The sequence below is a fragment of the Simochromis diagramma genome, unplaced genomic scaffold (genome assembly GCF_900408965.1).
Source record: "Simochromis diagramma unplaced genomic scaffold, fSimDia1.1 OVJJ01000293.1, whole genome shotgun sequence".
NCBI lineage: Eukaryota > Metazoa > Chordata > Actinopteri > Cichliformes > Cichlidae > Simochromis > Simochromis diagramma.
In genome coordinates, this window is record NW_024386801.1 from 3,564,606 (window position 1) to 3,590,649 (window position 26,044).

The 26,044-nt window shown below is 39.9% G+C and overlaps 2 protein-coding genes across 8 annotated transcripts in view; one reads left to right on the top strand and one right to left on the bottom strand.

Annotated features, from left to right (window-relative positions):
* Nucleotides 1–251: 251 nt before the first annotated feature.
* LOC120729540 (tyrosine-protein phosphatase non-receptor type 5-like) lies at nucleotides 252–14,279 on the bottom strand. Of its 4 annotated transcripts, none has more exons than XM_040025213.1 (14): nucleotides 13,939–14,279; nucleotides 10,176–10,284; nucleotides 8,568–8,841; nucleotides 7,918–8,040; nucleotides 7,691–7,783; nucleotides 7,182–7,438; nucleotides 6,856–7,048; nucleotides 6,345–6,429; nucleotides 5,975–6,054; nucleotides 5,752–5,889; nucleotides 5,559–5,669; nucleotides 3,680–3,840; nucleotides 3,345–3,458; nucleotides 252–2,744 (listed from the first exon to the last, which is right to left on the bottom strand). In XM_040025213.1, the coding sequence occupies exons 3-14, from the start codon at nucleotides 8,832–8,834 to the stop codon at nucleotides 2,651–2,653; spliced, it is 1,716 nt and encodes a 571-aa protein (XP_039881147.1). In that variant the 5' UTR covers nucleotides 8,835–8,841; nucleotides 10,176–10,284; nucleotides 13,939–14,279; the 3' UTR covers nucleotides 252–2,650. The 4 variants fall into 4 exon arrangements, with proteins under 4 accessions (XP_039881147.1, XP_039881149.1, XP_039881150.1 ...); XM_040025215.1 differs by lacking the exon at nucleotides 13,939–14,279 and adding an exon at nucleotides 13,750–13,929; XM_040025216.1 differs by lacking the exon at nucleotides 5,752–5,889.
* Nucleotides 14,280–23,416: 9,137 nt separating this feature from the next.
* The window catches only part of LOC120729536 (receptor-type tyrosine-protein phosphatase eta-like), a 49,177-nt gene continuing 46,549 nt past the window's right edge, over nucleotides 23,417–26,044 (top strand). For 3 of the 4 annotated variants that reach the window (XM_040025199.1, XM_040025197.1, XM_040025203.1), the window contains exons 1-2: nucleotides 23,417–23,488; nucleotides 24,829–24,933. The gene's annotated coding sequence lies outside the window, so the exon portion shown is untranslated. Of the gene's footprint in view, nucleotides 23,489–24,591; nucleotides 24,611–24,828; nucleotides 24,934–26,044 lie in introns of those variants that run through there. The other variant, XM_040025198.1, reaches the window with a different exon arrangement.

Here is a 26,044-nt window from a genome sequence, read left to right on the forward strand (position 1 = left end):
TGAATTCATTGAATTCATCAGCTCTCTATTGTTAGATTAAAGCCTTTGTTTTGTTGCTTTGAACAATCTGTCAGCGAGCAAACAGTTGCCTGCAGGGAGGTTTGGCAATGTGTGTCATTAGATCGCATATACTGACCCCTAGCGGTGAACGTGTGCGATTGCAGCCTGTCAGCATGAAACCAAAGGGGGTGGAAAAAAGACTGATCAGATGATCAGGACAGAGTAACTCTAAAAAAAAACAACAACACAAATTCATGAAAATCTATCTTTATTTGGATGCAAAAAGTCACAACTTAAAGCGATACTGTAGCAGAGGAGAGGAATACTGATTGCTGGTTGGTTGTACGTCTGACTGTTTGGCTATTAAGTCATCCCCATTTTGATCTTCAGAAGAAGTCCAAGTAAGCACGGACAACAAACACTCAAAATAGAAGCTTTTCAATCAAGTAGACTGGAGATTATCAGAGGATTATGTCACATGCCTGACAATACACTGTAGCCTTTCTTGTCTGTCTCAACCAGGTGCTGCTGTAAAAGGTCATTTTGGCAGTTATATTCTCCCGGCTGATGTCTTATTTATAAAGCGGTCCGAGCCCACTCTGGTAAGTTCATCCTCTGATAACGTCCGGGGCCACTGATCTGAAGCGTCATGATAGTCAAGATAGAAGTTGTTTGACTTTTTGTAGAAAACTGTCTTCACTGTTTTAGCTGCCTTACACATAGCGATTATTTCTCGTGTTGTCAACTGAGAGTGGCCTCGAGTCACAGATAGAATAGAGTGGGGACTGTGTGAAAACTCAGTCTGAGGTAAAATTCTCCAAGAAAACGATAAAAACGTACACAGAAAGCAAAGCATATTAAAGCAAAGCCTAAAGACCTAAAGTAATAATACTGAAGACTGAACATAATCTATTTATCTTCTGTACTGTAAGGTAACTTAGGTAGTTGTCACATTTTGTTCCGTTAAATCTTGCAATATAAACCGATGGTTTGATCCACAGTATGAGCTACATTCCATCATGGTGTAAACGGAAATATACACAAGGCATCTACTCGAAAGGATTGTATCAAAATGTTCTAAAAATATCTCTGGTTGGTTTCACAAAAGCAAACTGTATCAAAAGCATTGGCCGAGAGCAAGCAATAATAATAGGCTTAAACCCTTTTACACAACAAAAAGCAGGACAACCAATCACGTCGCTTTGATTGTGGACCTATGGAGTCCCATACAGCACATGCAATCCATTAAACTCAACACAATCAAAACACAATACAGAAAAAAGAACTTTTACAGCTGAACATCGGAGAGACAACCTTTGTTGGTCTATTGTGCTTCATACAGATTAGGCCTGGCCTGTCTATACAACAATCATGGGCTTCTTACTTCACAGATGTGTTCAAGCTACTGTTTAAAGCAGAGGCATTGCAGAACTTGAAACTCTGAGGGCAACAAGCTTCATGATAGAAAATTGGACATTTACAAGAATATCCTTATGTTTATGGTGTATTGTTTATGCAACTTTTTTTTTTTTTTTTTTTTGCTTTCCTCTTCATTACATCCTCCCGTGTGTGTCACTGGAAACGTCGATTGTGCACAATGGATTCTCCGGAGCTCCTGCATTGATTTTTCTAATGGTGTGATTCTATTTCTGGCCTCTGTCCCCTCAGTATCCCTGGCTCTGTGACGCCTCTGAGTTAACGTCTATGTGGCCTTAATGCAGAAGTTGTTTACTGTAAACATCATGGGCCATGAGGACTGCACAGGCAGCATGGTAAAACTGTAATACTGTAGATTGCACAGAAATCCTAATTAGTTAGTTAATAACCTAATCGTTATACATTCCTATGTTCCATAACATTGCACATGCCTTTAATGAACACTTAGCACCATGCAACCTGAAGATGAGGTGACTCTTGAATGCAGCAAAAGTTGAGACAGGCCTTCTGTAATGATTTTTTTTTTTTTTTTTTACATTGAAATTGAGAGAAAAGGCTAGACGTCATTTACTTTTACATTTCATATGAACTTTTATATCAGTATAGTTAAATATTAGGCTGGCATTTGATTATCTCTGTAGATTTAAACGATGCTGGCACTTATACTGTAAAGGGCCCTTATTGTCAACACATACTTTCTTTCATTTCCTTACAGGTAAGTCACACCACTGCAGGCGATCTGATTATACTTCACTTCCAGTCTAACCTTTCGATAACTGTACAATCATTACACGAGGAAGCTGTTTTAGACCAAGTGCAAAACAAGGCCTCGATGACGGAGACTAATGTGCAGTGGTGTGATGGAAACCTTAGCAGTGCAAATGAAATGAAGGCGAGAGTGCTGGCTTGGATTATTTTAGGTGTGACTGCTTCAACTTATCAAGAACATGTGGATCGATGGGACTGCGTTACTACTATTTTCAGGTGAGTTATCTCAAATCACACCTCCTCTATATTTGTTCTACTCAACCACGCACAATTAGCACAGATTCAGTTCTGTTTGAGTGACCCTGCCTTGAGTGAAGAGAATAACATGGTTTGAACTTGTTAAAGGGTGAGATTGAGATGATGTTAGGTACAGTGGTGCATACCACCTGAGGCGGTTACGTGTACAGTGGTGTGTCTCGGTCTGGGTGTGGCTGTTGTGCTCCATCTACTCCTCAGCAGTTTGAGAAAGCTGCTTCTCATACAAGCTCAGGACGTGATGCACAAATTGGTACTGCTCACACGTCTGTATCATGCCACCCCTGAAAAACACACACACAAAGAGATACCATTAAATCTAACACTTCACATAGTAATTATATAACAAAATTAAATGGAAAAATTTCGTTTAAAGTCAACATTTGTTTATCAGCTCCAGCAAAAAATAAAATGTTTATCACATTTTTTTCAAACAATGAATGAAATACATTAGCCATGACATCTTGACTTATTAAACTCAGATGTATCCAATAACACTAATAATGACTGCTTTCATTGTGGGTGTTCTAATGTGCTTGATGGCCAGCTGGGATTGTACCTCACATAAATAATATTACTAGTAGCACCCATGCTTGTTGTTTTCTGACTCAAAAGTGAGTAAAGGTAATCATTTCCTTTAACACTCACAGAACCATGCATGGTTTTTTGAAGTGTGTAATTAATGGACTATAATTTTAAGATCCCTGACCCGGTCCTGAATTGGACCCGGTCCTGAATCCCACAAGAGGGATGGAGGGACAGATAATTTAGAAGAAGGTTTGGTGACCTTCTTTTTGGAACTAAATCAAACTACGTCAGCTGAGCTTTTATGCCAGAACTAAAGATAGGCACGAGCACAGATAAGAGCTCTAAGCATATCTCACCTGTCCAGACGGAGCTGGCAGGTGGTTCTCAGGATGTCAACTACACCCTCAGTCCTCAGCTGCTTGCACAGGATGGAGGTGGCAATGAAGCAGCCAGTTCGACCAATTCCAGCACTGTAAAGAAAAAGTTGGAGAAGTAATGTGTTGGATTTTTATATTCACTGAAATTTCAATTTCAGCGAAGGCACCATAAATCGAGGAACTGAATTGATTTGTGCAGTGACAAAAACCAGCAAAACAAGATACTGTAATATAAAACTAAAGATGGCTTTATCTTCTAAATATGAAATCTTTCATGCTCCCAATATTACAAACAAGTTGCTTTAGCCCTGTACCTGCAGTGGACAATTATAGGGCCACTGGAGGGCAGGGCTTCCTCACGGGCCCTTTCCACTTCCTGCACCAGCTCCAGCAGGGGTGGAGCCTTGTCTGGGGTCTTCTGATCAGGCCAGGAAGTGTACCAGTACTGCCGCAGAGTGCGCTCCTCTTCCCCGCACTGGTGCATGCACACAGACAGTGACACAGATGTCATTATACCAAGCACACAGAGAACACCTGTTGCTCTTCATGCTTGACCAAACAGTTGCCTTGGTTTAGTAGTGAACGCAGAACAAACATTAAAAAAAGAGATTGTACAAAAACAGACTATTTGTCCTGGTCTGTACTGAGCATAAACACATTTCTGAATGTCAGTCTACCAATAATTATGAATCCTATAGATAAACAACATAACCAGAGGAGATGAATAATCAACAAGCTTTTAACTCAGTGCAGTTACATAATGATCCCCTGGTGCTTAGCAATCGGATGCAGGCTGCATTTACTGAATTATCTTGTTTTGTTTGCTAAGTGCCGATGCCACCATGACCTCAAATTAAAAATAAAGCACCCATCATGAACACATGAATGGAGCGTTGAGCGAACCACCTTCCAACACCCATATCTGTTGTGATAAATTACTGGATAAAATATGACTGTTTGATACACATAATTTTAGAAACACTTACTGTAACATGTTTTTGTTGAGTCGGGAACACAAAATAATAATCTTCTGCAGTGTTTTTGTGACATTAATCGAGGGATCATCATGTAAACAGTGCATTTAATCGTGCACATACGTATCAGCAGATGCAGGTAAAAGTAGCTAATTAAAACGCACGGATTTATGGCTGATATTGTAGCCATGCAGATAGTTCTGATCCACATCTAACATCTGAATTTAAATTGGCACCTAAGGGATGAAATTTAATTTAAGTGCCTTAGATTGAAAGAATAAAAACAAAAATGTAACATATCTTTAGAGAAATTTCCACTTTGAATATAACATAAAGCACACTTTTAAAATTTTTTAGGGTGTTACGTGGAAAGACGTCTGCTAACACAGATGACATGTAAAGTAAAGGTGGGTAATCCTTTGGAATTAGCCACGTGCAGGATTGTCAACTTTGCCACGGCTTATCGCCTTTGGGCCAAGAGAGAGGAAAATGAATTCTAAAGTTTATCAAGGCATCATTCAGGACAATGATACAGAGGCTTTCTGATGTTACCTGCTCATGAAAGCCTTTACTGCTTTAAGCACATGAGCATACAGATGACAGGGTTTAACTTGCACACTTCTGTTCCTAATTACATGTTAAGAACCTGGCTGTGAACCCTTAGTTTTGTTTTAATTCATATATTTGACAGTATGAGCACCAGAAGAAAAATTAAAATAACTTGTAACTAGTTCTATGTTTTTGTTTAGTTCACTTATTTCTTTGTGCACCCCTCTCAGTATGTATTCTGTCATCCCTTTAGGTCAACTTGCTTCTGATTTGCTGCCTCTTACAAACAGAAATGTGAACAGCAGATGGGTGGGGCTTATGTGCTCACAGCCAGACCTGTGCCTGAGACCGTATTAGGGATATCCACTCCATTTGACATCTGTCTCGAGCAGACTATTTGGAGCAGACCTGAGCTTTTGGCTCACCGGGATTAGTTTTACATATGTTGACCTAAATGAAACTTTGGCCACGCTTAACATGAGCATCCACCACTGTATCCCCATCCCCCCACCCACCCATCCACCTCTGTATAAGGTTGTTTCCATTTTCATGTATGCATATCATTAGAGGCAAACAGCTTTTTGGCATTACTTGAAGCTAAAACATTAAAGTGGTGTTGTTGTGGTTCACCCTTTGTATTTCAAATATTAATGCATTCTCTGTCGGTTACCTTCAGAGTAAACACCCTCAGACTGTAGTCATCCTCCTGGGTCACCTTGACCACAGTGATTTCAATGCCTTCGTGTGTCACAGTGTCCTCGGGCCAGTACTCAGCACATTTCTACAAGAAACAATAGACACAGCAGATAATATAGCTGGTTAATATTTAGGAACATTTATCAAAGAATCCTTTGAACAGTTACCTCATTCTTCTCCTCCAGGTTGGTGATCATCACTATGATTGGGGTCCTCTCTTGCCACACCATCCTCCATAAATCCCCCACTGTGTTCACAGTGGGACCCTGGGTAGCAATGTATGCACGCTCCTCGCCCCCATAACCCTGCACATGCACACACTCGTTGTTTTGCTACCATTACATATCAAAGCCATAACAAATCGCTGCATCAGAGTGCATTTGAACTTACTTTGAGATAATTAGCGTTGATATAGGTAAAAAGAAAATCATCTTCATCCTGTGACTTCAAGATCACTCTGCTGTGCGTGTCTGCAGGTGGACAATGTGACATTATCATGAGAAAGGGAGCTGATTACACATTCATTCATTCTGTATCTCATCCTACAGCTCAGTGATACAAAAGGGTTGCACCCTTATGTGTGTCATTGTGAACATAAATACTGGAAATTTGATGTCTTGCAAACACATTTTAACATTAAAGTGAAAGAGGATGCAAAATTATTTAAGATAATCAGCATAAAAATAGTTTTAAAAATTGCTACCTCAATATTATGTTTATAGTAACTGATGTCACTAGCTTGTGTTACAGCTCTACTTACTGGGTAAAATTGTTTTGTAGCGATTCTTTCTCACCAGCCCTGGGTAATTGTACTCCTTAGGGTCCACAAAGTTCATGGGAGTTTCCTGCCAATGGACACAGAACAATGAAGGCAAATGAAAGTGAAGAAATGGGGAAGTCCAAAAGTCACCTTCTACATAACAACCAAACGGTGAGGAAATAATATTAAACACGTGAAGTCATTCACAGCCTCTCACACTCAACCATTGCTGTATTAGTGTGTGTGTGTGATCCTGAACGCGCATCCTTCTTCCTAACAGACACAAGAATTTTCTGTGGGTTTTTGTATGCAAAAAGAAAAAAAAAATGCTTGCATCCCTCCATCTTCCGCCCACTAACAGAAAGTAGAAAAGCTTACGGGCGTGTGCAGAGCACCGATCGGTGTGTGTGGCTGCATCTGTGTGTGCGTGTACGTCTTTTCCGGCGAGTCTCTGTTCATTTCATATTAATCTCCAGAACGTAGGTGGCTGAGCCACTGTTGCTGCACTCACATAAAACTCAGCCTGCAGGCTCTGGTCGTCCATGGCCCTTGTGTGTAGCATGGCAGGGGTCAGGACGTGCGTTCCCTGTCGGAGATACTCCTGGGCCGACTGGTCTCTTGGAGAGAGTTGGGCTCCGTAGCCATAGGGCTCTGTGCAGCCTGGTGTGCACATGTCCAAGGTCAGGGAAACATTGGAGCCTCTCCTGTTTTATTCAGACAGTCAGACAAATGCATATATCTGCATTACAAATGAATGAATAAAGTGTGAGTCTCCCTGCTGGAAGAAAAACAAACATAAATACAAACATTTCCACCTGCTGGATGCTCTTTTCTAACCTCTCCTGAAGCCCCACTGGTGTGACAGTAAGGGTGGCAGCATCTCCCTCCGTCCTGGTATCTGCACCTATATCAAATACTGGAGTCTGGGGCACCGGGTCCAGGTCTATCAGATCCTCCTGGGCATCTGTCCACTCTGACAAGGTGAAAGAGGGCTGACGGCTCACAGACTGACGTCGATCACCAATGTCCCTCGACACAGTTCCTGATGACCACAAGCCAGAGCCATAATTCCACTTGCACACCAGGTGGATGATCTAAGGATAGAAAAGAAGACAAAAAAGAAGCAGTCAATAAGTAAATCAATCAAACACACAACAACAGGTCGCTACGTTAAGAAACAACCGATTCAATCGATCTTGTTTCCTTTTAAGATTATTTTCCATCTTTATAGCAAATAACACCAATTCAGCATGCATCATGCATTAAATTCATGCTGAAATGACCAAAATTGTAAAATGTTTGCATAAAAATAGAGCTTAAAATAAAGGATCCAGCCAGTGTTTTACCATGACTACACAGATGGCCACGCCGATGCCTGCAGTGCCATGAACAATCCAATTGTGCTCTGTGGTGTTTACCACATCCCTCATCACCACTGACTGGCCAATAAAGGGAAACACAGAGAGAGAATGAGTTAGTCAGACATAGTTGAGTGCTTCACATCCTGTTAAACAGCTGTTTATTCTCCACCCAGACTTAAAAGCTGTCAGCCACATCTAGGATTGATACTTACATCCGTTCCAAAAATAGGGTGGCAGGGTAAGATGAACCCCAGGTAGAAGTCAATGACCTGCAGGGCTTTGTAGATGGAAGAGAGTGGCCCATTTCCATCCACCACAAAAAATATCCAGTACCCCTGGGGGGAGAGAAGAAGGAAGGCAGATTGTCACCGCTCCAGTCATTCATGCACTGGAAATCGGACTGCAGCCATTCTCAGGTGAAAAGCGAGCAGAAAAGGAAAGAAGATGGACCATTACACAGCCTAGTGTCGTAATCGTGGCTGCATTTACGAGGCTCTTTTATTTACTTATGGTAATGTTGCACCTGTCCTTTTTTCTGTTTAAATGAATCAAACATGAAGTCAACAATAGACGGAAACAGGAAGAGGGAATTAATGGTGAAGAGGTGTCAAATTTTAGCCTCATCTAGCCACCCCCAGAAAAAGTATTTTCCAAGCCCGAAGCACTTGAAGCAAATATGAAAATGCAATCATACATATGAAAAGATAAACCACTGTGGAAAATTAAAGGTCAAGCTGAAAGAAAACCTCAAGCTTAAGTGTTGACTTGTCATTTGCAAGGCGGATATTGCAGCTGAAACCCAAAGACGACCTAAGAACTTACTCTGATTAAAAGCAGATAATAGAGAGCCTGGAACACATACCAAGATTTGGGAAGTGATAAACAGTGCTGCCCAGCAGTGGAGTTCAATCACCAGTGTGTACACCTTGCGTAAAAACACTTCCTCTTGGGGGTTTTGGCCCTCAGCGGTTCCATCTTTACATTCTAGGAGCCCGTCTTTTTTAAGGGCTCCGTCGCCAATTTTTTCAGTCTTTGTGGGCTCGTCTAGCCAAACGGGATCCTCATCAGGCCTCAGGAAGATGGAGTCCTCGGTGTGGGAACGAGTGGAGCTACTCAGCCGACGGGTCATGATGCCCCTGTTGAACGAGGTTCCTTTGTGTTAAAAGGCCTTTCATATGTTATAAATCAGATTTTAAATGCATTTAGTTTACACGTGTTTATCATTAGGTGTTCGGTTTTATGCGCGCCATTATCTGAAAATCATCCCATCAAATACAAACTCCAGTTTTTAACCCTTTAAAAATGTAGACAAATGGCAACACATTTACTTATACTTTGGAGATCTTTGATAGGATCCTAGACTCTGAAACACCTACAGTACCTGGTGTTTGAAACATACAGATGTTAACATGCAGGTGTTCTTCTGTACTTACAACTTATTTGCGATTTTTCTGCTTTTGTGTACAATAAAATGTCGAGGCCATAATTTTCAGACACACTGGGACTACATGCTGATTTTCATTTCAAGTATGTGCTATCTGTGTTTGTCACATTGCGTGTGTCTAATGTGTGGTTCTAAATGAGCGTGTATATGACAAAAAGGTTGCGTTTATTCTGCAGGTCTATTCAAATGTACAGCTAAGCAGCACAGAGTGGCTCTCATCTCCGGATCCTCTTGTCTCCCTTAGATTGGACTCCATCGTGTGTGTGTGTGTGTGTGTGTGTGTGTGTGTGTGTGTGTGTGTGTGTGTGTGTGTGTGTGTGTGTGTGTGTGTGTGAATTTGACAGAGAGAGAGAGAGAGAGAGGCTCCATTGTGGAGAAATGAGTCAGGGGTAGCGTGTTTACAGCCCTGTCCGTCACCTTGGCAACAGAGTGGCTCTCATCCCTCTCATCCGTCCTGAGCATTATCATCTACTGACAACACAGTCACACACACACAGTCAGCAGTGTATTCAAAGCTCTTTTCCGCTCAGCACTTTCAATATATATATAGATATATATATCTATATCTATATCTATATATATATATATATATATATAGATAGATAGATAGATAGATATAGATATATAGATATTGTCACATGTTTCAGATAATCAAAACAATGTTATTATCAGAGTCAAATATAAGCAGGGTAAATACAAAATGCAGTTTTTAAATGATGATTTCATTGATTAAGGGAGAAAAGTTATCCAAGCCTACCTGGTCCTGTGTAACACAGTGATTGCCCCTCCTGTTTAATCATGAATTAACTGTAATTAACCACATTGTTTTGAAAGCTAAGTTCAGTTTCACTAAACATACTCAGGCCTGATTACTGGCAGATCTGATGAATCAAGAAATCCCTTAAAGAGCCTGCTTCAGCAAGATAAAAGATCTCAAAAAGCAACACATCGTGCCACGATCTGAACACAAAGACAATGCGTTGTGTGTTTTCTAACATCAAAGGTCAATAAAGTCAAATGACTGACCTATGAGAGATGGCAACGAACTGGCAGGGGAGTCACATCACATGATCAAGGTAAAACCTGTATCCTGGGGCATCCGGTCACAGTCAGCCATTGTGAGGCAGAGTCAATTCTAAAAGACACAAGACAGTAGCTCAGGGCTTACATTCAAAGTTAAGGTTAGCAAAATGATAAAGCTGTTGCAGATGTACTAAACATGCAAATCTCTCCAACCTCTGGAGCAGAAAAAAACAACAAACAAACAAGTAAGAAAGTGTCTCTTCCTCAAATAGCCAGGGATAATACAAAATAATACAAAACTGGTGCAAAAAATTCACTTTTATGAGTCACCTGCATGGTTATACGTGGTTCACGGTGTGACCATTTTAAACGACCACTTGATAATATGATATGTTAACACTACCACTTAAGCAGTGAACCTTTCAGACTATTGTTAATACATTTAAATCGCAGAAGTTTGCGCCATTTATCCGAGTCTGTGTGGTGTGAGCCCTATACCTCCTAGATGCAAGTCTGGGCATCAAAATATCAGTTTACGAACCAATGAGCGATGACACGGTGGATACATCCATTAGTTTAAAGTCTATGATAGACAGTAGAGTGACAAATCCAACTGGTAACATTGATAGACACTGAGAGAGGGTTAATAATTCAGCTTTCTCTAATGATGGATCAGAGTAGCACCCTTGTAGACTCCCAGCTGTGCGCTCATGAGGGGAGGATAGTGATGTAAGGTGACACAGTAAACTGTCAATATTTCTTCCCCACTCTTTCTTTCCCTGTCTCTCTCTGCATCCCGAAGAGGCAGGGATGATTCAAGCCAGACTGAGCAGACACCCTCAGAAATACATTCAGATTGCTCCAGTCGAATCAGTATGCATGATGAAGTCGAGCCTTCTCTGCCCTCCTCTCCTCTCTACCATCTCCCCCTCTCTCCTTATGTGCCACTGGACCCTGTTGAACGAATGGGGTGTGCTCAGCGGAATATGAGACCACACCAGTAGCAGGAGCTTAGTGTGTGTGTGTGTGTTCACTTTGAGTCCGTTTCTTTCTCTTTGCTTGCTGTGAAGGTGGTTTTGAAGTGATGACGCCAGTTAGACCGGCTTGTAGCCATGGCAATGTGCATACATGCAACGTACACACGTATGTTAAGTACACACACACACACACACACACAGGCATGGATTGTGTTGTATAAGAGCGCTTCAATGTGTTCCATTTTTCAACAATAGGTGGACAGGTAGAAGAGTGGATGAAGGGATGAATGGAAGGAAGAGCAACTCTTTTTTTGTGTGAAGGTTGTCTGAAGCAATGACGCAGTGAGGTTGGCGTTTTGGTAACTGTGGCAACCAGCATACTGTAGCGTGTGTGTGTGTGTGTGTGCGCGCACATATACACAGACTTTTGTCAGATACCCCGCATGAAAAATGAAAAACACAAACACACATCTGCACTGGGAGAGCAGTGACAACATTCACGTTTGCCCTAAGAAAAAAAAAAAAAAATCGGCCTCTCTTTGCTTTTATTCTTTGAGGTAAATATTTCTGTTTTTCTGCTACTTGCTTTGTCTCAGCGCTTGTTTGGCAAACTGTCTGATATATTTAACCCAAGCAGTCGCTGGGATCTCAGAAATCCTGAGGTCACGAGTCCTCTTCTCCTACTCATTCATTACTCATTACTCCAACATTAGTGAATTGTACACGCTAAATACATCAGAAGTTTCTCATTACTTCCAGATTATTGTACAATTTCTGTTCCTTCCCTTTTTAATGTTTCTAACGTTGCAGAAAAAGACATGAATTTAAATATTGATGTTTGCGTAGTCTGCAGATGAGAATTAAAATACTCGCTGCAACTCCGGATTCAGTTAAACTGATGAATAAAAAAAATATATATGGTCAGCTATATTATATTGCATTCTGTTTCCAAACATGTTGCATGGACATGTAAAGGTATATTTAATTACAGTTCTGAAGATAGAATTTATTCATAATAGAATAAAAAAAATCTGAAAGTTTATTATAAGCTTTTCATTTACACTATAATCATTTAACACAAACAAAAACATCAACCCAGAGCAATTTACTGTTCCCATTCCAGCTGTTTTGTGCATGATTTTATCTGCATTTCACAGTCATATCTGGTATGTTTGCAAATTTCTCGAAAAGAAAGCTTTGTTTCAACTGATGTATGATGCTTCTATAGAATATATTAACACAGATAGTTCAGGAGCTTACAATGAAAATTAAAGATTTTATTACAAATCCAAAAAGATCAGAATCATTTAGCTGAGGATTGAGCTCAGGCCGAGTGAATTTAAAGCAAATAGGTCAAACCTGATGACGGATTGAGCCTCGTTCCTCATTGAAGGTGTACTGTCCTTGGGTCTTACAAACACCACCCCCTCAGTCTTCAAATAGAGTATGCGCATACTGTTTCCATTGATCTGCATCCATTCAAGAACCCACCATCCAATGGAGTCTAAAAGTGGGCCGTACAAAATGACTATTGCCTCTGTCCCAGAAGGGCTCGAGGACCAGAAATGAGAAGGGGGCTGCCAGCTGTGTATAGCTTTTTCCTACTGTCGGGAACAGGGGGAATTAAAGTGGTGACAGCTGGCGTGCGCTTTAATGGATATTCCTGATGCTCCCAGCGTCTCTGTGTGGAAAAACAATAAGTCCAAATCTGCTTCTTTAGTCTGTTATTTAAAAAAACAACCTGTTTCCAGGAGAATCAAAGTGAATAAAGGGCGAGTATCAAGTGTGTTGCTGAAGTGCTCATATGGCAGAGAGACGAGGTAAGAGGAAGCTCTTACTGAAAGTGATGATGAGATGGAAACATGAGATAAAGTCACGAGGGCCAAGACCAGCCTCATCAACCTTTATCTCCCATACACACACAGAAAATCTTGATATTAATACACACATAAGCCAGCAATGACCTTAAAATGAAATGCCCAGCAAACCTGCAGCCTTTTCTTGTATATCACAAAGACAGATAATCAATCAGCTCTATTGTTTACATACACTCCCAGGATTGCTCGCAGCTGCTCCATGGGTATTTTTGGAGAGAAATCTCATTAAGGCACATATAAACTTATAATTCAGCCAAAGCTGTACTGTATGAATAATTAAAATGTGCTGCATAGCAAATTGATTTACAGACTGCTGGAGATAAATCTGGATTCTTGGTGACAAAAGATTGTGTTACATGATTGCACTGCATCAAAACACCAGTGCAGGAATGGCATTCTCTGGCAGTCATTCATACTAAGACAAAACACCATTCATATCACGTACATGGCTACGGTGAGCTAGAGCGACCACACAGTGCAGAGCTGGATGGATTAGTAATGAATCACTCGGGGAGGTGGACTGTTGCATCTCTCTCTGGTAACTCCCACATTGTCACATAGACATGATACAACACAGAGGAAATCAAGCTTTGAGTGATAAACGAGAAGGAAAATACACAGTTAAAAGCGCCATCGACGGACCAACCTGTTGGCAAATGATCAGTTTCAATGATCTAAGAATAAACACGCACATATACACCTCCTACATCACACATCTCCTACCTTTTTACAGCACAGGAAAGCGCAGCGGCCATGTAAACCGTAGGGGCTTTGCTGAGGAATTGGTATTCACCTCATGTCATACAGCCACGCAGGGGGAAAGAGCGAGAGACAGCGGAGAGGCGAGGAGGGCTGGAACGGTCACAGTCACTCAACCACAGCCTTAAGTCTGGTTAGGATAAGTCCTCTTACCTGGCTGAGCCCGTCTTCACATCGCCATCTGCTGCTCTGCTCCCCGTGAGCCAAACCACCAGGAGCCAAACACCAAGAACCACGCCAATCCCTTTACTGCTTCTCTGTCTGGGAGATGGAGGAGTGTGTTTGCATGTAAGAAGGAGACAGACCGACAGTGAGAGACACAGAGAGTAAGAGGACGCGTGTGAGCCTAGGAAAACAAGAATGTGCAAATGTAAGGGGTGTGTGTGTTTGTGTGTCCGTGAGAGAAAGAGAGACAGAGGTATGAAAGTCTGATGGGTTTTCTTTTGTTTGTATCCTGAAGGAGAGAGAGAGAGATCCACAGGCGGCAGCTTCGTCTAGGTATATGCAGCAAGAGGCTGTACGGTAGCCTTGGCAACAGAGCCAGAATAAGGGAGAGCGAGGGAGGGAGGGAGCTAAGGAGAGAGCTAGAGCAAAAGAGAGAGAGAGAGAGAGTGTTTATTAATCTTATTGTGGGGACATAAATCTGTTAATACAGTTATATCAGGGGGGCTCACCTCTAAAGGAAGGTTTCAACAAGGTAAACCATTAAGTTTTAGTGGTGAAGGATAAGCCTGGAGATATTATATATATTTTAATTATAGTTGGCAAACCCCACTAAAAATGCCAAAACCTGAAGCAAATGCATGCTGCCAACAGACTCTAGGCTTTGATTATAGCTCAAAAAAGGTAAAAAATAAATAAATAAATGAATAAATAAATAAATAAAATACAGGCATTGTTGAGCCACATTGCTTCTTCAGTGTTACATTGAAAAGGGTCACTGGATCTGTCATTTAGCCACCTTACTTAAAAAAAAAAACAGTTGATAATCTGCAGCTGAAAATACATCAAATTTATCTAACACCAGAAACATACCAACAAACACGAGCTGTTTCTTTGAGAAAATACATTTGCGACCAATTTGTCTCTGAAGATTTGCATCGTCTTTGCTACTGAAGGGTGATTGGGGTTTATTGCAACAGACAGGCTGGAGGACATCTTGAAGCTCGAGGAGATAAATGCTTTGCTGAATCTGTTTATAATAATGACAATAATGAAAAAATAAACTCTCCAGGAAACAATAAAAGAAGAAATCAACATCTTCTTAAGTGACAAAAGACGTGTGTCTCTGTGTGTGTAGTGGGGGAAGTCGGCTCATAACACATCACTGAGCAGCGAACACCCCCCACTGTCACCTCCTCTGCTTCCAAGCTGTACGCTCTGCCACCCACCATCTCTCACTCATCTCAGTCACCACCCCCCAACCACCCCCCACCCCATCATCATCATCACCATCGCCCAGGTCTATTCTCCTTTTCCGGTCTCTATCATTCTCTGTCTTCTTAAACCTCTTGTCATTTCCCATCCCTCCTTCTTCAATGTGATGTGCTCTCTCTCTCTCTCTCTCTCTCTCTCACACACACACACACACACACACACACACACACACACACACACACACACACACACACACACCCTCCTTCCTGTCTTGCCATATGGTAGCCTTTCCCTGTCATGAGCTCTCTGAACTCACCAGCAGCACAAACAGCCTCTATATGACCAACACAAATCACGGGGAAAACAAACATAGACTGCATACAATGTTTATATTATATTATTTGGAAAAAAGATAAAGATTGTCACACATGAAAGAGTAATTAACATGTTACACCAGAGCCCTCTGCTAAAATGTGCTTCTGTACACAAGACAAATTGTTGCAAAGAGAAAATTTAAAGGCACCAAAGCTTGTCTGATTTCCCTTTGACCACTTGGGGGCAGCAGAAACAAGCTATGAAAGCAACATACAGGTTATCACCTTTGCTACCTTTGCTACCAGTATAATCTCAACATTCAGCTGAACTAATATGTCTGTACTGATGAATTCAAGTATTCACCCTGTTCCCCCTCTACTTAAGTTAAATTTCTTCTGATTGGCTGCTCGGCACAAATAGAAGGTTTGAACGGCAAGTAGAAGAGGTTGTTGTGCTCACAGCCAGAGTTGTGTATATTAGGGATACCTGTACTCATTTGTGTAACACAAACCCAGGAGTTAAAAAATAATAATAATAGTGATGAAAAACAAAGAAATAAAAACTAAAGCCTGAGATGTTGGCTCATATCTGCAGGGGAAAGCAAACTAGGTTGCCTTTAGAGAGGATCTGAAAACATTTCTCTTATAGCTGGTGTCACAACGGGTTCACACCAGTCTCTCCAGTTTCCTCAATAAAATTCAAGTGACTTGCTAAACTAAACCTTGTGTCCTTAAACACTTTCTCTCTTTCTGCCCTTTCTTATTTATGACCCACTTCAGAGTCCTCTCCTTTCCATCAATATATCTCTCCCACACATCCTCACCTTTCTCCTACTGCAGTCAGCTAAATGAACTCCTCTGTCTTTCATCTTCCCATTCCCCTTTTCCTTTTTTCACCATTAAGCTATGATCTAATCTAATTAATGATACAAAGAAAGATTTATCCAGTGGCCTTGAACTGTCCGGTTCACTAGCTGCCACGCAGAAACATCAAACTCTGACATCACTTCCTCATTCTCTCTCACACAATTGATACCACACAGCAATTTTACTGAAATGTGATGTAATCTCACAGAGGTGTTAAAATGCTTACTTCCCGGAAAGCTTAATGAAGTGCAATGTAGAACTTATAAAGAACAGTAAGAAAATTATTAAAGTGGGGTTTTTTTTCCATATTAAAACAAATTGTGGAGCAACATTCTTGTGGTAACAAATGGAGGCATCTAGTGGTCCTAGTGACTCACTGCTGGTGTCTTCATAAACGTACCCAGTAGACTCTGTCTCATTAATACTTGCTGGAACATTTAGCCAAGTGGTATTTTGTGTGGGGAGTTTATTTTTATTTATTTTTTTAGCACACTAATTGGGTTTAAAGCCTTCCTGTCTGTTACCAAACAGATGCCAAACTCAGATTTGACTGTGACTCATCATGTCGCATTCTGATGAATGCAGCAGTTTCCAGCCATAAAACACAGCCCAACACAAACCGGCAGGATAATCTTGCTGCACATTTGCATTAGAGAGAATCAGGGAGCTATAAAGTGCTCATCTGATGAACGCAGCCTGCAGCAGGCTCACTTCCTGTTTCATAAAAGAAGACACATTATTTGTTGTAATGTCACAGGGTTAGGTAAATCAAATCTAAAGAAATTCTAGAGAAAATATTCGTTTATTGTCACTGGTATGATGGTGACACTATACAGTAAGTTAAATAAACAGTCTGTAGTCAGCCTTCCAAGTTAAATTTGGAGCAAAAAAAGCAAAGGACGTCTGTTGAGAGATGAGCTTGCTGATCTCGCCATAGGAAATATTACGGAGCTTGTGAAACACAGCTGAAATGTGCAGGGTCAAATGTGCTCTCTGACACTGCAATCCTGCGAGACCTTGCACCAAAAAAAGTGCAGTGTTCATGGACTAACTTGTCCATGAACACTGCACTTTTTTTTGGGTTTATAGCATCTGTTGCAAATCAGAGATGACTATTACCAGGCAGAGCAGGTTTAACGAATAAGGGCAGTATGAAACGTTTAAGACCAAGTATTTTTAGTGTTTGATCAGCTGCATGAAATAAATAATAATTTTTGTACTTTGCAGCTCGGACTCATGTTTCACATCGGTTTTACTGAAATTCTACTAAAATGCTGAAGTACTTCCTGAATGATATGATGCGTCCCATTCCTAGAAAAAAAAAACAGAAAAAAATGAGATTAAGTATAATATGTGAAATTTGGCAATAATTAGCTATTTGTTTAAAGTCAGGGTTTTTTTTGTAGCTTTACAGTACTGAGAGATCTGCTTATAAATAACTGATCTTTCAGTGCCAGTAGTCCTCGACTTGGTTATAGTTTAACTTTTGCCTTCAGATAGTAATTTATTCCTATTCGAGTGGTCACTCGTTTCTCGGTTCGCCCTTCAGATATTCCGTTAAAATATTACCATTTGATGTAAATGACATTATTCACAGGAATTTACCCAGAAGACTTATTTTTAATGCTGTTTGTGACAGTAAATAGTGAGAAAAACACCTCCTCCCAGTTCCTGAGCAGCTATGTAAAAAAAACTTTAACACATCTGTGTCGCCTGGACTGGCGATATGAAAATGACAGCGGCAGTATTACCAAAACGAAAGTGTTATTCCACTCATAATCATTTAGACTAGGGAAAAAAATAAACCATTGCTAGTTGTCTGCCAGTGCTTGCAGAGGACCTCAGTTTTTTTCATTTGTTTATGTGATGCTATATGGGAAATGAGCCTCATGGGAGGTTTTTGTTTATCTGTTAAACACTGAATGTGGATTTGTGTGTACGTGCTCAGTCGGTTATTTACATTGGATGCAAAATGTGTTTTGTACACGGATTTGTTTTAACATGAGCATTTTTGAGAGAAAGAAGAGACATTAATCTTGAAAGGAATTATAGTAAAATCAAATGTCTTTGATGAGCCTTAAATGGGGTGTGCAAACATTATGTTTTTCCAGTGCGTCTCCACCCTCGCTGCAGGGCCCGGTCACAGCAACCTAGCCGCACCATCACTGCTAAACTTCAGATTGGATGTTAGATTAGAAATCTATGTTTATTCTAGGGTTCCAATATCAAGACGCCCAGACAGTAGAGATGGACAACCACTAGTTCATGACCACAACCTCAATTATGTCCATTTACTCAACATAAACAAACAAACAAGTAATGCAGAGATAGAAGGGTATGGAGGAGAGTTCAATGCTTTGGATAAAACAGTGCACAGTCAAATATTAGAGCTATGGTGTGTACTTTATTAGTGCTTTGCATACAGCATCCAAATATACTATTAAAAACAAATTTGCTCATGTCAAAAAAGTTGGGATGGGATCATGTTTACACTATGTGCCATTCCCATTTCCTTTACCAACTGTAATCAGCTGGTGGTCTTTCCACATTCTTTAAATGTTTTAATGACATTGTGCTTTAGCTGAGGAGCTATTTACAGTACCCAGTGATATTTTTGACCTACTGCCATTAAGTCTAATTAACTGCAATACTTTGACTGCACAGTCAAATAGCTGAGCTGCAATGACAACTTTTGATGTGTGTTTCTGCATATTAAAATATTTTTCTGAAAATTGTACATTGTCTGTGTTCAAATGTTTGACATGTTTTCAGTTTGTCCCTGCATTGTGTTTTTGTTTACTTTTTATACAGTATGAATTAGAGGAAGTTATTTGAACTGCTTAGTTCAAACCAAAAATGTAATGGAAAATGAGAAGGTGGACTGTATCGGGGGAAGTGCAAACAAAAGACTCGCTACCCGTCATGTCGTCCATTGCTTTTTTTTTCTTCTTCTTCTTTTTTTTAAAGCATTACAAATATGTTTATGTCAGCTTGAGAAAGTTTGTATTTCTATATCTGTTGGCAGAAGCAACAGGCAGATATTTCAAAGAAAAGGTTTAACTGCACCTCACCTTTCAACAACAAAGCAATACAAAAGTGCAACAGAGTCTTTTTTTAAAATTTAACACAGTTTAAAACTTAAGTTTTATAAAACTTTTCAGAACCATTTATCCATTTATTTTCTTCTTTAGAGTAACTGGAGCCTTTTCCAGCTCTCATAGGGTGTCACAGAAAGAGACATGGAAAGGTCACCTGTATGTTGAAGAGCCAACACAAACTGCACATACACAGGTTCCAGTTGTTTAAACCCATGACCTTCCTGGTGTCAGGCAGCAGTGCTGCACACACACAGCTAGTGTTAAGATCTGAGAACTAATCTTAGTGAGCATATCTAGACTTATGCATGGCTTCATAACTGGAATTAAACTATAATATAGAGAAGTGTTATGTTTCTGTATACAGTCCTAAAAATATCACAAGAACAGAAGATAGGGACATTTAATAAGTTAGAAATCAGCTGGCTGTTACTGAACACAAGGATAAACTTTCACCTGATATGAAGCAACTAGCAGTTTATTTAACTTTGTGAATATTGTCAGGCAACCTTTTTAGTAGAATTTTATCTCAAAGATTTAAGAAAAGTATTTGTCAATTGCTTTTAGTTAACTATTTCAGCCTATAGCAAACTATTTCTGTTCCTTTTAATAGCAATAGCTGGAAATTTAAAATTTGTCTGTCACTTATTAAACATCTCTGCTGTCTAGTTTTACCATATTCTCTGACATCAAGGTTAATGTCACGTTTAAATTCAGGTATTTATATATTTATCCATTTTCTTAACTGTAAGAGTGGGGACACTAGGGTTTATCCTGGATGTAGTGTTTAATTCAATTCGATTGACCTTTTGTTCTGTAGTGCCAAATCACTATAAAGGCCCTACAGTATTGGAGAGAAAGCCATCAGATGATCCCCTGTGAGCAGCCACTAGGCAGTGGTGGAAAGGAAAAATGCCTTTTTTAACAGGAAGAACAAACTTTGTCACATTTTCCCTTAATTCTTTATCAGTTGCAAGGGCCGCTGTTTGGGAATCTTGGAACTGAAGATGTGATTAATTCAAACTGATGCTGACTTTATAATTCTTGTGTGTTGTTAAACAGGTCTGACCACATCAAGTATGGTCACCTAAATATAGGAAGTAAATAACCAAATTAAGTTATTTTAACCATGAAAGCATTCTGCACGCAGCACAATGTGGATCTTTTCAATCACACCATGCAACCTTCTCTTTTAACTACCTAAAGCAGTTAAAAGACATATTTGTTCACACTATAAATATTTTTCTTTGCAACCAGAGGACAGAGTGGGTTAGGAAAAGGCTCAAAGAGAAGCTCTTTTGCAAAGATGAAGCAATGTTACTGTTTGCCTTCACATTCAGCAAAAAAAACACAATCATCTTACAAGTGTGTGTGTGTGTGTGTGTGTGTGCATAGCACAATTATAATCTTTCACAAAAGATGTGCTCATTGTTTATTTTCCCTTCTTCTAACATGCGTATTTGCACAAGTAGCTGTACTGTAACCCTCACAGTATATTTGCTTAATTGATTTTGTTCCTGGCCATCAATGCCAGCGATAAGCTATATAACACGGCAATGTTGTTACTGGAACAGCAAAGGGTAAGAGGAGTAAAACACATCTGGAAAAGGAGAATTCATCGGTCATTTCCTTGGGTGTTTCCCATGGAACCAAAGAGAAACATTATCTCAGTTGGTAGAAGATTGTGTGAGCAAACTTCAAACACTTGATCTTTTTTTTTCTTCTTCTGGCATTTTCAAAGATCATCCATATCAAAGAGATGTTTTATCACTCAGAGGGCTAAGGAAGAGGTGCGGCTCACTCAGGGGCTCACTCCCAGTTCAAAACTGTGAATAAAGTCAAAAGATTGTTCTTACAATTTCTTAGAACTGACGTCACTTCTACAGTAAATACAGTTTCTTCTCTTTATCTCTGGTGAAGATCTTCAGTATAAGTTTTGGGCTAAGAGACAAGTATGTAAGAACCCCGGCCTCTAGGAAATCCATCCATTGTCTTCATTATTTGGACTGGAAATCAAAGTGCTTTGCTTTCTTTCCTGCTGCCTATAACTTTTTCAGCTAAATGAAACATTCAAAGGATATATTTGTTTAAGTTTTAAAATTAAACCAAGGAGCATTTTTCTGCTTTTGCAGTTCCTTGAAGCTCTTTCCAATAACTTTGACTGTGTCACAGCGATAGAGATGAGCCGTGTGGAAGTAATAAAGGAAGATCCAAACGCAGGCACTTCTAAAGGTGTGAAGGTGGTTTATTAAACACAAAATAAAAATAGACAAACGGCAAACGGAGAATGAACTAAACGATACTGGGGACAACTAACTACAGAAAAGGAACCTGAACATGAAGGAAGATCGACGATGGTATATGATGGTGACAGCAGGGCGAACACATGAATGAAACATGGTAGAAATACAGACAGACCAGCAGCTACTACAGCAGAAGACACGACTTAAATACACTCAGAGAAACACAGGGAGATGACACACAGGCGGGGGACACAGCTGGGAGTAATTAACGAGACGAGACAAGGGAGGTAAACTGAACACACCCACATGAGACGCAGACCTTCACAATAAAACAGGAACAAGACATCACTACACAAAGACGCAGACCAGACACAGAACTAAACCCACACAAAACATGAGAACACAAACCCTGTGAACAAAACCCTGAACCAGAACCACAGTAATATAATCTATCGTAAATAATCAAAACACCAGAGAACCCCAAAACACTCCATAATGCAAAAATAAACCCAAAACATAATAAACTTAAAATGCTGGGACTGTCAGTGGACCATTATTACAGTAAAGAAGCAAACATTACAAAAAGCCAACAGCTAATGAATCTGCTCAGATAAATTCTAAATGCATTTACGTACTCTGCACCATCACAGTAGCAATGAAGTTTCAGTAAGTTATCTGAAAAAACGGCAGGTGACTTTCCTTGTAATGATGTATAATTTAATCAATCAATACTTTATTTATATAGCACGTTTAAAAGACCAGAGGTACTCCAAAGTGCTTCTCAATAATAAAATATGAAATAAAATTAATTAGACATGGATACAGATACATGCATTCCCTGTTAAAACAAAGCACTAATTAACCCGTGAGTACTATGCTAAAAGAAATATTTCACACCTAGTGTAAAAGTTAGATAAAAATCAGCACAGAAATATCAACTGGAAGAACCCAGTAACACAATAATTGAAAATTACACACAAATGCAATAAAAGTACAAAGTGCACATCTGATAAATCACTAACTAATCTAAAATGCAAGATCAAATAAATACGTTTTCAATCGTGTTTTAAAAGGAAGACTGTTCCAGCAATGGCAAAGGCACGATCACCTCTGGTTTTCAGCCGGGACCTAGGTTGCACCAGGAGCATTTGACTCGATGATCGAAGTGCTCTCCTAGGAGTATACCGGCTGACAAGTTCAGTTAAATAGCACGGTGCGATATTATTTACGATTTTGAATGTAAGCAGTAAAATCTTAAAATCAATCCGATATTTGATGGGCAGCCAGTGTAGGTCAGCAAGGATCGGGGTAATAAAATCAAACCTTCTAGTACCAGTTAAAAGGCGTGCCGCTGCATTTTGAACAAGTTGTAGTTTATGGAGAAGGACAGATTGGAGGCCCAGGTAAAGGGAGTTCCAGTAATCTAATCTTGAGGTAGCAAATGCATGTATAAGTTTTTCCAGATCCATTCGCGGTATGTAATGCTTAGCCTTCAGAGATTTGTCATAGCTGGTAAAAGCTAGACCGTACCACAGAGGACACTTGCTTATCAAGTTTAAAGGAGCTGTCCAAAAGAACACCCAAGTTGAGAGTTGAGGCTCAGGTGTGAAATTTATGGTTTTCAGGGTTTTTATCTGTGACACCTTAAAGGCCGGCCTGTGAAAACACAAAATAATTAAACAATCTTGAAACACCCCCCAGGCAATGAATCATGTGATTTGATCCAATTAGGCTGTCAGCAGTACTTCAGATCTCCCATCCCTTTGCCACACCTTTTGCCAACCAGCAAGGAGAAGCCAAACCCCAGGTAACTCAAACAAAGAAAGATGTATTAATATAACATAAAACAGAACTTTGACCTTGTAGTGTTAATGTGTGTGCACTCCATATAAACACTGGAAGGTGTGATAGAAAAAGAATAAATTTAATAAAGAAACAATACATTGGACAGTAAGTAGTGACTGCAAAGTAAACGAGAGTGAAGCAACTAGTGGAGAGGTGTGGAGCTTACCATGTGTGGATTGCACCATACTGAACTCTAAAGAGAGGATTATATGTTTAGGTTAGGTGCAGTTGTCTAAGCGGAGCTTAGAAAGAAAAGCATCTGGACTTCTTTAAGTTGCTTGAAGACGTTTCACCTCTCATCCGAGAAACTTCTCGAAGTCCAGAGACTTTTCTTTCCAAACTCCTTAGACTACGGTGACCTGGATGACTGAGAACCTTCACAGAAGTTAGGTGCAGTTGTTAAAAGGCATTGTTGTGCTAAGAAACTTTGCATCCTGGCATTCACGCGGCTGGCTTTACTTGCTGCTGACGAAGCACAGCAATTGAAAAACCTCAAGCAAAGACGAGTGTGATGCTCTTCTCCATTTTACCCAATGCATTTGTAATTTTTCAAGTAAAATTAACAATTTTTTTTTTTTACATGTTGACAGCTTTATTTTTTACCAAGTACATGTTAACACTTGTTTGCAGAAACAAGATAAGAAGACAAAAAAAAAAGAAAAAGAAAAAAAAAGTTGTCTCAAGTGGAACTTTGCCAAAGGAGGCCTCACATAAAAGATGGGACCGGCTGCCTTAATTAGCCTCGGCTTGCTAGTTCTTCGGCTGCTTTAATTCATCATGCCATAGATTCAGCGAAGTCCTGGATATATCCCTGAGAGATTTTGGTCCATTATGACATGATAGTATCACACATTTGCAGCAGATTTGTTGGCTACATACCCGTGATGCAAATATCCTGTTCCACCACAACCCAAAGGTGCTCTTGGAGATAAAGATCTGGTGACTGTGGAGGCCATTTGAGTACAGTGAACTCATTGTCATGTTCATGTTCATATCAGACACCATAGCGCAGTTTCAGAGGTCCTGTGTCTATCTTTAGGTCAAAGTTGTTTTTACAGATTGAGAATGCAACATCGAGTAGGTGGTAAGTGCATGTAAAATCTACTTTGGACCTATCCTATCACCCTGGCAACTTGGAACATGAAGCTTTCTAAATAGTAATTGTCTCACATGAGACTCTCCTGGCTGAGAGTTATAAGCCTCGTGCAACACCACTCTTCCAACATTCTTGTGCAGATTTTGTTGCTTGTTTTCAAAGTGGAAACACTTCTTTGAGTAATTCTACCCACTTCTCATTTTCAGAGCATCAAATTCTGCCATATTTTAAGAAGCTGCCGCCCTCTCCAAATAACACCGAAGGTGTTTTTTACCATCTGAGCCTGATGCGCTTAAGTTATAATAAGACAGGTTTGTGACAACTGTATATATGACATTTGCATGCACTGATCATGGGCATGAATGTGCATGTGTTTGAATTCATGGTGGATTTTCTCTAATCTACACAGGGTCAAAAGTGTACATACGAGCTTAAATGCATATTCTCTGTGACTGTTTTGCTGCACATGGTGTTGGTACGTTGCACAATTTTTGGTGTCTAAATCTATCAAGGAGCTAAAAAGGTGTCAAATTTCTCTCAGTCCATCAACCCAATAATGATTTGTTACAATATCTTTTAAATCATTTTTTACAATACTATAATTTAATTGTTTTAAACTGTTACTTGCTTAAAGAAATCTTGTCTTTATGGGATAATACACTAATCTTTTTGTATAAAAAATGTCAGTGTTTTAATGAACAGTTAATTTCTGTTAGTATTTAGTAAAATCAGATGCCTGAATACTCTGTGTTGCATGAATCGATGATGATGACCAGGAAGATGAAGAGTCGAGAGGCCTTTTAGGGATAATAGAATGCCATCGCTAAGAGTTGCGTATTCTTACACACAAAGCTTAAGGTGCTTCATTAAAAAAAACTACAGGATGATTTGCAAATGTTCTGCAACTCTCTGTGTGGAAAATAGAGATCACTTTATGTTGAATGTAAAATAATAAGACTCGGGCGCATGCTGGTTATGCAATGATCGGCAGAGTTAAGGCACTACTAACGGTAGTATAGTCTACACCAGAGTTACGCTGCATGTTTGACGACTGCACTTTGACTTCAGGTCACTCAGACTGAGATATTTAAGTCTAATGCATGTTTCTTTTTTATGAATGCATGCAGATAAGATTCCTTCTGTCCCTGTGGTCAAATGTTATCACCAACATCTCTCAAAAGAAAACATCTGAGTCTTGATCTCCTGACAGAGCACAAAAAAGGAAAAATATGGAAGGTGCGGCTTTAAAAAATACAAATTGCAACAGTCCGAGAGCATTATGTAACACTGAGAATAATACGTCACAGTGACCAGTTCACATCTTCTCTATCTCCATTAGACATCATTAGTTGGGCTCTTTTAACAGCCAGTATAAAACTGTCTGTCAAAAAGCGGCTTTGGCATCCAGTGTACTAAGAGGTC